The sequence below is a fragment of the Neofelis nebulosa genome, chromosome 6 (genome assembly GCF_028018385.1).
Source record: "Neofelis nebulosa isolate mNeoNeb1 chromosome 6, mNeoNeb1.pri, whole genome shotgun sequence".
NCBI classification, from domain to species: domain Eukaryota; kingdom Metazoa; phylum Chordata; class Mammalia; order Carnivora; family Felidae; genus Neofelis; species Neofelis nebulosa.
The window spans coordinates 38,280,884-38,294,263 of NC_080787.1; the positions used below are offsets into that span (position 1 = coordinate 38,280,884).

The 13,380-nt window shown below is 49.2% G+C and overlaps 1 protein-coding gene across 7 annotated transcripts in view; it reads left to right on the forward strand.

The window, feature by feature from the left end:
* Nucleotides 1–6,363, forward strand: part of BRPF3 (bromodomain and PHD finger containing 3) — a 34,061-nt gene extending 27,698 nt beyond the window's left edge. For 4 of the 7 annotated variants that reach the window (XM_058733718.1, XM_058733722.1, XM_058733720.1 and 1 more), the window contains 2 exons: nucleotides 2,627–2,781; nucleotides 4,040–6,363. In XM_058733718.1, the coding sequence (XP_058589701.1) occupies nucleotides 2,627–2,781; nucleotides 4,040–4,223 (339 nt within the window). In that variant the 3' untranslated portion in view covers nucleotides 4,224–6,363. Of the gene's footprint in view, nucleotides 1–2,626; nucleotides 2,782–4,039 lie in introns of those variants that run through there. The other 3 variants (XM_058733721.1, XR_009262942.1, XR_009262941.1) reach the window with 3 other exon arrangements.
* The last annotated feature ends 7,017 nt before the right edge of the window (nucleotides 6,364–13,380 follow it).

Consider the following 13,380-nt stretch of genomic DNA (forward strand, 5'->3'; position numbering starts at 1 on the left):
TCTTTCTGTATTGGGGAGGTAATGTCCATCTGGCACTGGAAGCTAGTGATTCTAAACCTTTAGGGCATGCCAGAATCATGGGGGAATTTTTAAAACAATACAGATAACTGAGGCCCCATTTCAGAACTATGAAATTAGACCGACACCAGGCCGGAGTATGAATGTTTTCTATAAAGCTTCTCAGATGATCTGTAGCCACGGTTGTGAACTACCCTGCCAACCTCTTGCATGCACACAGGAGTTCTGGGCTTCTCTTAGCTCTTTCACATCAATGGGTCTTTCAAGTCTCATAGCAGCCCCTTAAAGTCAAGAGGGCAGGAACTCTGACCCTTTTGGACTGGTGAGGAAGCTACAGCTGTAAGAGGTTATACAACTTGCAGGAGCCATATTGGAACCATGTTGCCTACCTCACTCCCTCTTCAGCAGTGGCAGGAGGGGGAATCCATGCTGTGATCCAGCAGTTGAGGAGGTTGGGCCTTGGGCCTGCCTTCACAGGGCTGTGTGCCCTGTTGTCAGTGAGACTTCCAGCATAATTGTTGAGGAAGTGATTAAAGTTGTACAGGTTTGGTTTTGTGATTTTAAGTCCCATGGTGCAAAAAAAAAGTCTAAAAATAGTTTGGTTTTTTTTTTCCTTTTTAATTATCTTCTTAATCATACATTTTCTTTAATGAGTAAATAAATTCAGCCACCACCTGAAAAAACCTACCACCTGAATGCAAGCTGTGTTTTTATTTTGGTTTATGCTCTCCCATTGTTCTCCTGTGTTAAATATGACTCGTGTCCATAATGAATATACATTTAAAAAAATTTTTTTTGGCTCTTGTTTAAAATTGTTTTTTCTCATAAAATAATGTACCTGTATTATAGAAGTTTGGGAAAAAATAGAGAAAAGCAACAAACCCCATCATTCTAGCAAGTCAGCTATAAGCGTTTTGTATTGTTTCTTCTATTTGTTTATGTATTACAGCTATAATAATAGTATGTATATATGCCTTCATTATATAATGTGTTAAAGTATTTCATAAGCCACATTGTTTTACATCCACATAACATTTGAGTGAATGGTCCATTATTTATTATTTTGAGACATATTTGCATCTATCTTCTTTAGAAAGGGAGGAGAGCTCTCCTTGCTTCTGCCCTTGGTGGCAGGGGGTGGGGGGTACATTTTTCACAATCTGCCCCATGTTCCAAGGCAGGAACCAGCATGGCTGTCGAGGAAACATACCAGAGTGGCCCCACTATCTTGTTCAATAATCTTGTTCAATAATCGAGGAAGCTCAGGAGGGCTTGTATGGTGGTTCTCATTAGGACCCTTAGCTTTAATCCCAGTGGGGACATACAAGCTGGGAGAGTTTTGACCAAATTACACAGCTCGAACAGGGTAGGGATGGTTCTTCCTTAAAACCCTTAACCAGAGCACCTGCTTTTAGCTGCTTATCTAGGAAGGGAAGTAGGGAAGCTGGCAGACACCCAAAGGTAAACAGCGAGAGCAGTTTATTATGAGAACAGGCCCCCTGGGACGGAGTATAGAAATTAAGATTGTTCCATCTCTGGAGAAAGCTGCTTCCTCAGTAAGTTTCCAAGTCTCTCTGGCCTCAACACACATAGATTATCAACTCACTGCTTTGGAAATGAGGGCTGTGTAGGGCAGTAGGCAGCAGAAGTTTAAGCCACCATGGCCACAGCCAGCTACATGCTCTGTGCTCACGGCTTTCCTCTGTCAGGTGATACCTGTCAGCAGACTTCTCAGCATCGGCAAGAAGGTGAAATAAGATGATGGATGACGTGTGAATAACTAGGATCTTCAGTCACTCTGTCAGTGCTTCATAGAGCTAGAGATCACTGTTGTGTTGATGCCACCAGGCATTTTTCTGAGCCCCTGCCCTGTAGAGCTTGCAGCCTTGAGCATTAATTCCTCCAGTGGTCCTTCTTTCCAGCCACATCATTCATTTTCCCCTCTCCAGCAGCCCTTCGAGTTCAGTCTTAAAGCTTTCTGATCTTAGATGGAGGTGCCCACAAAGGTACCTAGTCCACACAGCAGGAGGATTATGGTCAGACAGGAAGGTAGTGGGTAACCAGGGGCTCTGTTAGGTAGAACCAAGGTGATGGGCCCTGCTGCTGATGCAGAACCTCCTTTATAGCCATGGTGTTTAGGAAAGTCCCTGAGCCTTTGAAGTGAATTGCAAAGGTTTTAAAGGAAAAATTGACAGGAAGAAATGGCCTCCTGGCCTCCATTCCCTTCCCCTAAGGGATGTTAGGAAGGTGGAATTTGCCAGTCTGGCCTGGACATCATAGATATACCCTCAATTCTGATATCTCCCATACTGGATTCACATTTCTTCTGTTTCCACTTGGGCCCCAGGGGTTCATGGCACAAGCTCCCTCATTGGAAGAACTGATTGAGCAGGGCTGAAGGATTTGGCCAATGAACTGGGAAAACACTCAAGATTTCCATTTTGGGGTCCTGAGGGTCACAAGAGGTCAGCCCCCTTCATCCCTTGGTTGTGGGCCTGGCCAAGGCCCTGCATAACTTGAAGGGTGGTTCAGTAGGTAGTCCTGAGGCAGCATGCCCTGCTCACCCCATCCACCCCCATCTGAGTGCCGTCTCCTTTCCTGTCTCTAGATCATCGATCCCAAGATGCCCCGGGAGGGCCTCCTGCACAATGGTGTTCCCATCCCTGTCCCCCCTCTGGATGTGCTGAAGCTGGGAGAGCAGAAACAGGCCGAGGCTGGAGAGAAGCTCTTCCTTGTCCTCTTCTTTGACAACAAGCGCACCTGGTGAGTGGGTACTACCACCTGGAGGTTGGGCCAGGATGAGGGCTAAGGGGCCTGCCATGCAGTACACAGAGGGGCTGTGGGCTCAGTTAACCTGCCTCCATCCAGACAAGGTGAGGCATTACCAGCAGCTGGCCTGCCCCAGCCACATTAATAGTTAGTGAGGAGTGTGGCTGGTCAGATTCCCTGGAAAACATTCTGAGATGGATATTTCTATCAGGAGGCTTATTGAGGAGAGCTGTGGGGATGAAGGGTGCAGTGCTGGGTGGAGGAACATGTTGAACACTTGGTATAGAGGCCTCAGCTGATCCTAAGGGGAGCTCCGGAGCTGGGAGGCTTGTTAATGATGTCCAGAATTGGGGCTGTGCGTGGGCATGTCCTCCCATGGCAACTAGTCATTGAATGCTGGCTGCCCCTGGGAAGGGGGTCACCTTGGTCCAGGTAACTCCCTTGGTGGCGGGTGATTCCTGAAGAGGACTCAGCTGAGAGCTAGTCAGCAGCCAACGCTCCCAGTGGCTGTGGGAGTGCACGTCTTAGTCCTCAGGTGGGGGGATGGGGTGGAGGGTGGTTTGGGGCAGTGTGGGGTCCACTACAAAGGGCTTGCTTGCCCTTTAAGGTTTCTCTTAGAGTTCTTTCACTTTTGCTTTTATAGAATGAGGAGGTAGGACTAACAAGTAAAAATAATAGCTATCACTTATTGTTTACTCCGTGCCCTGATGCAAATCGATTTACATACATAACCTTATTTAATCCTCATTAAATCTTCATCAGTCCTCTCCCAATCCATTTTGCAGATGAGGAAGCTGAGGCTCAGAAAGCAAAGACCCCATTGCCAGACCTGGGATACAAGCCAAGATCTGGCTCCAAAGGCTAGCTTTTAGCCACACGTTAGATTCAACTGGCGATCTTTAGAAAAACACACCTGGTGCAGGCCCCATCAGGAATCACTGGTTCCTGGCATCAGCCCCACTTCCTAGCCATAGCTCCCTGATGCCCCAAGGCGAGAGCTAGCCCTAATATGGGTCTTTCTTAGCTCCTGGGTCCTAACAGCCCTCTAAAGCAGAGTGAGTGCCCTGAGGCTCAGGGAAGGGCCTGGCTGCAAAAAAGTTCCCTTGGTGGCCTCCTGCCTGGGGTGTCCCAGTCTGTCTCCTCCTGCCCTGTCCCCTCCCCCTGGCTTTGCTTGTCCTGGGCAGACGGGCCCAGAGGAGCCCCTTCATGCCACCCACCTCAGCCCAGGCTTCTTACTGTGCTTGTATTTTAGGCAGTGGCTTCCAAGGGACAAAGTGCTACCCCTGGGTGTGGAAGACACCGTGGACAAGCTCAAGATGCTGGAAGGCCGCAAGACCAGCATCCGAAAGTCGGTGCAAGTGGCCTACGACCGTGCAATGATCCACTTGAGCCGGGTCCGGGGGCCCCACTCCTTTGTCACCTCCAGCTACCTGTAAGGGTGGGTCCTGGCTTGTGTCTGCCTGCCCTGCCTCTGTCCCATGCAGCACAGAGGCCCCTTCCTGCCCCAGCCAGTCATATGGCCGGCAGCTTCCCCCTTCCATGGCAGGCCAGGGACTGGGCCATGTCCTCCCCATGGGCAAGGCCCCAGTTTTGACCAACTGTATGGTTCCCCTGCTGGGCCTGCTGTGTGCCAAAAACTCCCACCTGAGCTCGCTCGGGGGGGCTAGTCCACTGAAGAACCAGTTAGAAGTATAAATAGCTGTGAGGCTTGGGCCCGGCTGAGGAGATGGACCTGAGGCCAGAAGGCAAGAGGTCCTAGGCTCTTTCTCAAAGGTGTGCCTGGCCCACTCCTTCCCACTCCCAGCTAACTACACCTCAGGGCAAGCGAGGCTCTGACATTGACCCCAGAGGTGCTGTGGATACATGGGAGTCCCGCGGGGAAGCTCACGGAGCTCACCCTCTCTCCCCTCTGTCACCCATTCTCATACCTCTTCCCTGTCCCATCTTCTGCACCAGTGCCGTCTCTCTTTTCCCATGTTCCTTTCCTTTCTTTTGTGCCAAACAGAAACCATCACCAAACTGGTCTTTTTCTTTTTATGTCTCATTCCCTTTGAGGCCAGCTGCTATGCTAGGTGGGTCCCTCCACCTGGCTCCTTAGGGCCCAGGACAGAGGCCAGCCTACCACTCGGGTGACCCCTCCACCAGCACACACACCCCTTCCCCATCTGCTGCAGACACACAGCTGAGGCCAGGCTGTGAAAGCTGCCCCCTCCCTGTCTTGCTGAGAGGCGGGCCGAGGCTTGACGGGCTCCCGTCAGACCAGGCTGGTTGTGGGAGTGTCCGTCTGTCCACTTGGATGTTGAGGGGTGTTGACTGAAGCTGTGCTCTTCAGCTGGGTCTGTTCACCCCTGCTTTCCTCTCTCTGTGGGCCTCCCTCTCCACCACCATGGACGGTGGTGCCCGCGGTCCAGCACCTCCCTGCCTGCGCTCTGCCCAGCCCAGCCTCTGCTGCTCCCGCTCCCAAACTCCGGGGGACACCACACTTATTTCACGCCCTCTGTCCCCTTCCCTCTCCACCTTTCAACCCCCTCCCCACCTTCACCTTCTCAAAAACGGAAGGAAAAAAACTGTGAAATGGGAAATGCTGACTGACAAACCAACACAACTTTCAGAGGCTTTGAGTCTGTTCTCTGGATGTTTCTTTTCACCTCTTAAGCACCAAAGCCGCAGGGCCAGGTTGCAGGCCACTGATCGCCATGTTGATTTTTAACCTGACGTTCTTTTTAATTGTTTTAAATTTTTCATAGGGGAGTTTTGGACAAAAAAAAAGTCACTGGGGAGATCACTGCCATTTTTACACACTCGACTTTTTAAAAATACAACCAACCAACCACCACAACTTCTTATACATTTGGGACACGAGCCAGAGTTTAAAAGGGAACCAACAAAACTCTCTATAACATAAAGGATGGGGTTTTGGATTTTGTACAATAATAAAAATACAATACAGCATATGGCTAGGGAAGGACATGGTGTATATAATTGTAAAATACTGTTCTAAATTATTCAGGCCTATAGTTTCCATTACTGGAGTCCTCCATTGTGTGGCTGAGTATTTTAAATGCACACAGTGTGGTTTATTTAAAGGAGCCAATGCGTCCCCCTCTCCCCAGGTAGTCGGTCAGCTGTGGACTCTGTGACCTTTGTCTCAACCTGTGTTGTAAGATCTCGGGGCTCTCTCTCTCTCTCTCTCTCTCTCTCTCTCTCTGTGTCTCTTCCCCCCAACACTTTCTCTTTCTAGTCTCTCTTTTTTTTCAATCTCCTTGACTCTTTCAGTCTCTTTCTGAGTCTCATCTTTAAAACTGCTCTTTTAGAACGGGAAGCGGCTCAGATCCTGCTGTGGCATGGGGCCTACGTGTCTCAGTCGCGTCTGCTGTGAAGCACACGATGCTCTATTTATTGTAGAAAGTGACTTTATTTGCTTTCTAGAATTGTTTATAACAGATGGTATAAGAGAGGTAATAAACAGAGAAAAATCTATGCTTGTAAAGAATACAAAAGTTAATTTTACCTACTATAATATGACTGTCTGAAACTTATTTTCTCTCTGAGAAATAAATGTTCTAATGGGCAGCAGTTGCTGTGCTGTGTTTGGTGTCATCAGTGGGGGCATGCGCTTCTCTTCCAAAATCCCGTAGCCCACCCCCACCTCAAAAGGCAGGAACCATTCAGAACGGGTTGTCTAGCCATTGCACACTGCCAGCTGGAAAGGGCTCTGTCCATCTCTTAGACGCCTGGGAGGGGTGTGAAGATGGGCTCTGACGTTTTCCTCTCCCAAACAGCACCACCCTCTGGGTCCTGTAGAAGGTCCAGCCTGTCTTCTTATGCCTCAGATTTCCTGTGGCCCTGTTCCTTTGGGAGCATCTGTTCCTCATGCAGTTGGAGAAGTAGCCCCTGTGTCTGGCACCTGTTTACCCAGCTTGCTGAATTTGAGACTCGAGGGTGCCCATGCCTCCTTTGTAATTATTGCTGTCCCCATTCTGTAGGTAGGTAGCTGGGACACACAGGCGTTAACATGGACCTCGCTCCTTTTGGAATTGGAAGGGATCCTGGCGCCTACCTGGTCTTCATTTTGCAGATGAGAAAACAGACCAGCACGATCAACAGGCTTGTCCAAGGACAGCTGGCCAAGAAATGGTGGCAAAATCCTGGGACAAGGATCTGGGCGGGGGTTTCTTGTGAGCTCCACAGCATTTCAAGGCTGTGCTGGCCTGTTCTGTACCAGCTCCCCTCTCACCAGCTATGGTTCCAGCATTTCTGGAGAGGGGCATCTGGAAGAGTAGAGAGAGTTCCCAGGGACTCAATACTTGGTCACTGGGCCTTGGGATAGCTTTTCCCCATCCCCTCCCCTGTCCTATCTCTGCTCCTGCCTGCTCCTGCCTGGCTCATGTGCTTGGCTGTGAGTTACATCTCACAGCCGTGTGACTGAAGGATAAGGGTCTCCTGATCACCTCCACAAGCTCCTTCAAAATTCTTGTCTTTGAAGTTGCTAGAGGGTAAAAGTGTGCTCAATTTGGTATAACGTTGACAGGGTACCTCTAGTGTGCTAACTCTTGAATTGCACGTTGTGGGTGCATGCGGAGATGCGCCCCTCTGGCCCACAGGATGCTCACAACCTGATTCATGAGACCTGTCAGGACAACTCTGAACGTGGCGGGTGTGGAGCTCCCCCCGAGGGGAGGAGTTTGGGAGACTCCTCCAACCAAACTCACGTTTGGTTGAATCACAAAAGCTTTCAGAAGAATAAAGCAATTAATTCAAGCCTTAAAAAAATGGGATTGAAAATCCCTCTTTGTAAATTTGTATTCTGAACTACAAAGGCAATATTTAGAAAGATGCGAAAACGCTCATCCTATAAGCCATTTTGTACATAAAGAGAAAATGACCAGAGGGGTAGGGTTTTAGCAGGTGAGGATGGAAAGGAAAAGCATTGTAGATGACACAACACGGGCAGGGCTCAGGGAGGTTGGGCATGTGCTCCGCTGCCCCATCTGACTGGCAGCCACTGAGATGGCAAGGCAGTGTGCTGGGGTTAAAGCCCTGTCACTCACGGGCTGTATGACCTCAAGCATGGTACTTGACCTCTCTGAGCCTCTCTGAGGCTGACTTAACAGAGGACCCTGAGGCCAGGGCGAGGCATGGTAAGTAGCATCCGTTGAAGCATTTGATTGGGGAAGGGACAGGACCAGAACTTGGCAACTAATGAACGAGATGTCAGAGGCCAAAAGCAGAAGTGGGAAGACAAGGTTGCCGCATGGCCGGAGGCATCAGCAGTGAGTTTGAAGGGGAGGAAGGAGAGCTAAGTTTTGAGGAGCTTGTATTGGCTGCAAGATATCTGAGAAAAAACCCCCAGCAAGCAGACGGGACTGGGCAGTTCAAGAGGAAGGTAGGAGCAGATGACAGAAATGTGGAGGCACGGGAGCACACCAGGGCAGTTAGGACAATGGCCAAGGAGGGAAAGGACAGACCTGAGGAAAGCCTCTTATATTTGGAGGCTGGGATTGGGGAAGAAAAGAGGAAAACAGTGCCTTCAGAGGGGTCTGCTCCCTGGACAGGGCCTCACACAGAGGCAGTCAAGCCCTAGGGATCAGCTAGACCCACTCACCCCTCATTTCACAGAAAGAGGCAGGTCACATGCACTCAGCCTCACAGAGCAGGAAAAGGCAGCGCTGGACCAGAAAGAACCCAGAAACCAGCACTTTCTACTCTCCACCAGCCCGTGTATTCAGAGCCCTCAAGGTGAGCAGAAGTGTCCTTAATGAATCTGATCAATCCTGAGATTAAAAGTCATGGACCCAAGTCTAAAATATTATGATACTGGAGCATGTGGGGGTACTGAGTAGGAATACAAAATCCCGTTTTCCTAATGAGTTTTAAAACATAATTAAAAACATTTGCTTAACCCTGTCAGCTTGGCCACTTCCTTTAATATATTGCCATTAACACTTGAGTGTGAATTTGCCTTCCAGATGGACTCTCCCCGCCTGACTAGGCTGTGAGCTTTGCCTCTTGAGAGGAGAGGGGTGAGTGATCAGACTGCCAGGCTCTGGGGGAGGGGGGGGTGCTGAGGGGAGATAGAGGGTGAGGCCTGACTACCCCTGTGTCTGCAGGCCCCTCCACACCCCCCAGGCACTTGGGGGTGCCCTTCTGCTTGCCTTTTCCCTTCAAGGGTAGCAGAGGGCTCTAGGGATGGAAAGAAAAGATGTGCGTGTGTGTGTTTTCCACCATTTTAATTTTCTTTTTGTTTTTTTAAAAATATGTATTTATTTTGGGGAGAGCACAAGTAGGGGAGGGGCGGGGGGAGGACAGAGGATCCGAAGCGGGCTCTGCGCTAACAGGCTGACAACAGCGAGCCCAGTGTGGGGCTCGAACTCGTGAACCGCAAGATCATGACCTGAGCTGAAGTCAGACGCTCAACCGACTGACCCATCCGGGCACTCCAGCAATTTTAATATTTTTGAGAGGGCCAAGACTCCGGCTACGCGGAGTAGAAAAATCTAATCGTCCCCAAATTTCAGAAGGGTTGTTGTCTTTCAAAGAACATTGTGTCCTTTGCCTGGCCCCGGGGTTGGAAGTGGCTGAATTCAGTCTAACTGCTTTCTCCTGTGGCAGTGTGTGAATTCCTTCCTCTTCCTTCCAGCTTTGCATAGGCTCCTTTGGGGGACAAAGAGGCAGTATTGGCAATGCAACACTGTTGGCTCCTGATGGGCAAGGGTGCAAGATGCACGGGGCCCCGGGGGAGGGCTTCTTCTCCCCTGGCTTCACAGTCTAGAAAGATCCCCCAGGGGATTTTATCTGAGCTGGCAGGAAGGTTATAAAATGTGTTGTTTGCTACCTCATTTGGGATTTTTTTTTAAGTGCAAAGGAGAAAGAAAAATTATTCAAACTACCCAGAAATAACCATTTCCAACCACTTTAATGTAAGTCCTTATAGTCTCTTGTGTTTTCTAAGTAAAGCATGTATTGCAGTTTCTTGTACTGGGTAGCTGAGAAATTGGCCTCCCCAAGAGGGTGTGGGTTCTGACATCTGTGCAGAAGGTCTTGGCATGATCGGAACACGAGGCCCAACACCTCTCCTGCCTTTTCTTCCTTTGTGTATCATGAACTGGCCCAAGCCAACTATTGGCTGTTTTTGTTTTTGTTTTTGTTTTTCCCTTTTGTTTTGCTAGCATAGTGGCAGCCTCCAGCAGTTGAAATTGAATGGGAGTTATATACTTTTATCCCAAGAAATTTGCTATTGGGTGTGCCTTTCCATGGAAATAAGTCCTAGACCAAATTCTGCCCTGTGTTCAAACATCTGCGAATAAGGAGACACCCCTCCCCACCCCCACCCCCGCCGCCCAATGGCCATATACTTTCTTCTCTAGTTTGAGAAGTTCCCACTCTGTGCTCAGGTACAGCCACCAGCACCTGGCCTACGAGGTCACTCCAAGGTACACACAACACTGTGTTGAGGGCAAGACCCTGTGTTGAGGAGCAGTGGAACTTTAGACCTTGAATTTTATTGTTGTTTTAGATATAACTTTACATATGACAGTTACAAACCTTACAAACCTTAAATTTAATCTCCATGAATTTTTACATGTGTATCTATCCATGAAACCACCACCCAAATTAAAGTCCAGAACACTTCCAGTGCCCCAGAAATTTCCTCCCATTGCTTCCCAGTCAATATCCCCCTTCTCTAAGGGGGTAACTACTGTCCAGACTTCTATGGCCATAGATTAGTGTTGCCTGTTCTTGAACTTCATATGATGGACACATACAGTTTGTGAACTTTTGAGTCTGGCTTTTTTTTTTTTTCTTTTATTTATTTTTTAGAGAGAGAGTGCGAGCAGGGGAGAGGCAGAGAGAGAGGGGGACAGAAGACCCAAAGCAGGCTCTGCGCTGATGGCAGTGAGGGGGCTCCAACTCACAAACCGCGAGATCATGACCTGAGCCAAAGTCAGACGCTCAACCGACTAAGCCACCCAGGCGCCCCTTGAGTCTGGCGTCTTTAATTCAACGTTATGCCTCTGAACTCCATCCTTGTTTTGCATGTAGCTGTAGTTTGCTTTGAAGAGTATTCCATTGTACAATTTGTCCGCCCTCCTGCTGGTCTTGGGTTGTTTCCGGTTTGGGGCTCTCACGAATAACACTGCTGTGAACATTCTTGTACATGACGTTTTGTAGACACAGTGCCCATTTCTCCTCAGACTATCCCCAGGAGTGCTAGGTCACGGGGTTTAGCTTTAAGCATTTAGCTCTAGCTTAAAGTTTATGTGTTAAGCCTTAGGAGTTTCTCCCAGTTTCCATTGGCTGCTCTCCCACAGCAGTGTGCGGGGGGTCCAGCTGCTCCACACCCTCGGTGCTTAGCACCGTCAGCCCATGGCTTGGTCCTGGAGGGGTTTGTTGACAGGCTCCCTGAGTTCCACTATACAGCCGGGCTTGTCCCCTGCTGTACAGCCCTACTTTGCTAGGTCCTTTTCCATCAGGGAACCCACGTCTCAGCGCCACACAGATGCCTGCACCGGCTCTTTGTGAAATAAGGCACCTCTAAGTTCAGAGTAACACAACCCTCCCTGGCCCTCTCCTCATCCCTGGCTACTGGGCAGGGGGGACTGAGCCCAGCCTCAGGCCCCCTACCCTCTCTTACAGACCCAAGCCTCCAGGGACTGAACTGGTATCCTGTGAATGAAGGAGGTGCGAGCCTGTTTTGATGTCCTTCAGGGGAGGATCAGAATGGGAGTGAAGAGAGCCCATGTGCTGTTAACTGTCCTTCACGACGCAGAAGCACATTTCAGAGTCATCGAGGATGAAGGCTCAGAAGACCCTGAAGCGACTTCAAAGGAATTGCTCAAATCACCGGTGGGGAGAAGGTCTGAGCTAAGACGGCAGGGTCAGGGAAAGAGACCTGAGGACACCTTCTTTGGAGACAAAAGATTGCAGAGCCAGAATTGACTTGGGCAACTGTCGGAAGGTGGCTCTGTCCTTAGGGGCAAGACAGTGATCTGGTTCTAGGCCTGAGCTGTGGGATGAGGACACAGGCCCCCCCTGGCCCGTCCGAGGGGTTTCTGGCTCCACGCGCGACCCTGGGCACACAGGAAGTTTTTGGCACCCAGAGTCTGGCCAGCCTTCCTCCTGCTCCATCCCTCCTCCTTCCCTCACACCCTCCTTTTCCCTCCCATGGGCCCCCACCCTGTTTCTCTGTCTTCAAATTTTATTTTTTAAAGCTTATGTATTTATTTTGAGAGAGAGAGAGAATCCCACGTGGGGCTCGAACCGATGAACCGTGAGATCACGACCTGAGCCAAAACCAGGAGCCAGATGCTCAACCAACTGAGCCACCCAGGTACCCCTCAAATTTTATTACTTTTAATTTAAGTTGGTTTATGTGATTTAAAATTTAAAAAAAAATTTAATTCTTTTTCTATTTTTGAGAGACAGAGAGAGACAGAGGGCAAGTGGGGGAGGGGCAGAGAGAGAGGGAGACTCAGAATCTGAAGGAGGCTCCAGGCTCCGAGCTGTCAGCACAGAGCCCAACGCGGGGCCCGAACTCATGAACCGTGAGATCATGACCTGAGCAGAAGCCGGACGCTCAACCGACTGAGCCACCTAGGCGCCCCGTTTACGTGATTCAAAATTTTAAAAATTCAAGGAAGTTTGTCATTCCTTGTCCCCAGTCTCCCAGTTCCCCTGCCAGAGGCAACCGGTTTTGCCAGTTGCATGTGGAACTTTCCAGACAAACATTAATACCCTTGTACGTGCACGTGCTGGTGTGGGTCCCTTTGTTATACAAACGGGAGCAAACTGTTCACACTGGCCTAGGCCTTGTTTTAAAAAATTTTTTGTTTTTATTAAATATTGAGCAGATACAAAAATAGCAGTTATACAATAATATATAAATTAAAAAATCCACCGCAAGATAAGCCGCCTGGTAACTGCCACCTGCCCTAGACAAAGAAGCAGAACTTCTAACATCTCTGTGGCCATTCCCACCCCGCCTTCTCTTTCCCCAAATACTACTCTGAATGTTATACTTGTCATGCCCTTTTTTTCCCCCTTTATAGTCCTGCCATATGTTTAAATCAGCACACTATTGATTTGTTTGTTTATGTGTTCATTCATTTGATTTTTTTTTTCTTGAGAGAGAGAGAGAGTGAGCAGGGGAGAAGAGAGAGAGGGAGAGAATCTTAAGCTGAGCATGGAGCCCAACTTGGGGTGTGATCCCACAACCCATGACCCAAGCTGAAATCAAGGGTCGGATGCTCAACTGACTGAGCCACCCAGGCACCCCAGCACACGATAAATATTGTGTAGTGACTCACCTTTTTGATTTTGAAGAGAAGGAAGTATATTGCATGCAGCCTTACACAACTTGCTTTGATACCATCCATGACTATGATTCTGAGATTCAGTTATGCTGATATGCATGGCTGTTGGTTCATTTTCTTCATTTCTAAAAATTTTTTCGGGGTGCCTGGGTGGCTCAGTCGGTTAAGCGTCCGACTTCAGCTCAGGTCATGATCTCGCTCTCCATGAGTTCGAGCCCCGCGTCGGGCTCTGTGCTGACGGCTCAGAGCCTGGAGCCTGCTTCCGATTCTGTGTCTCCCT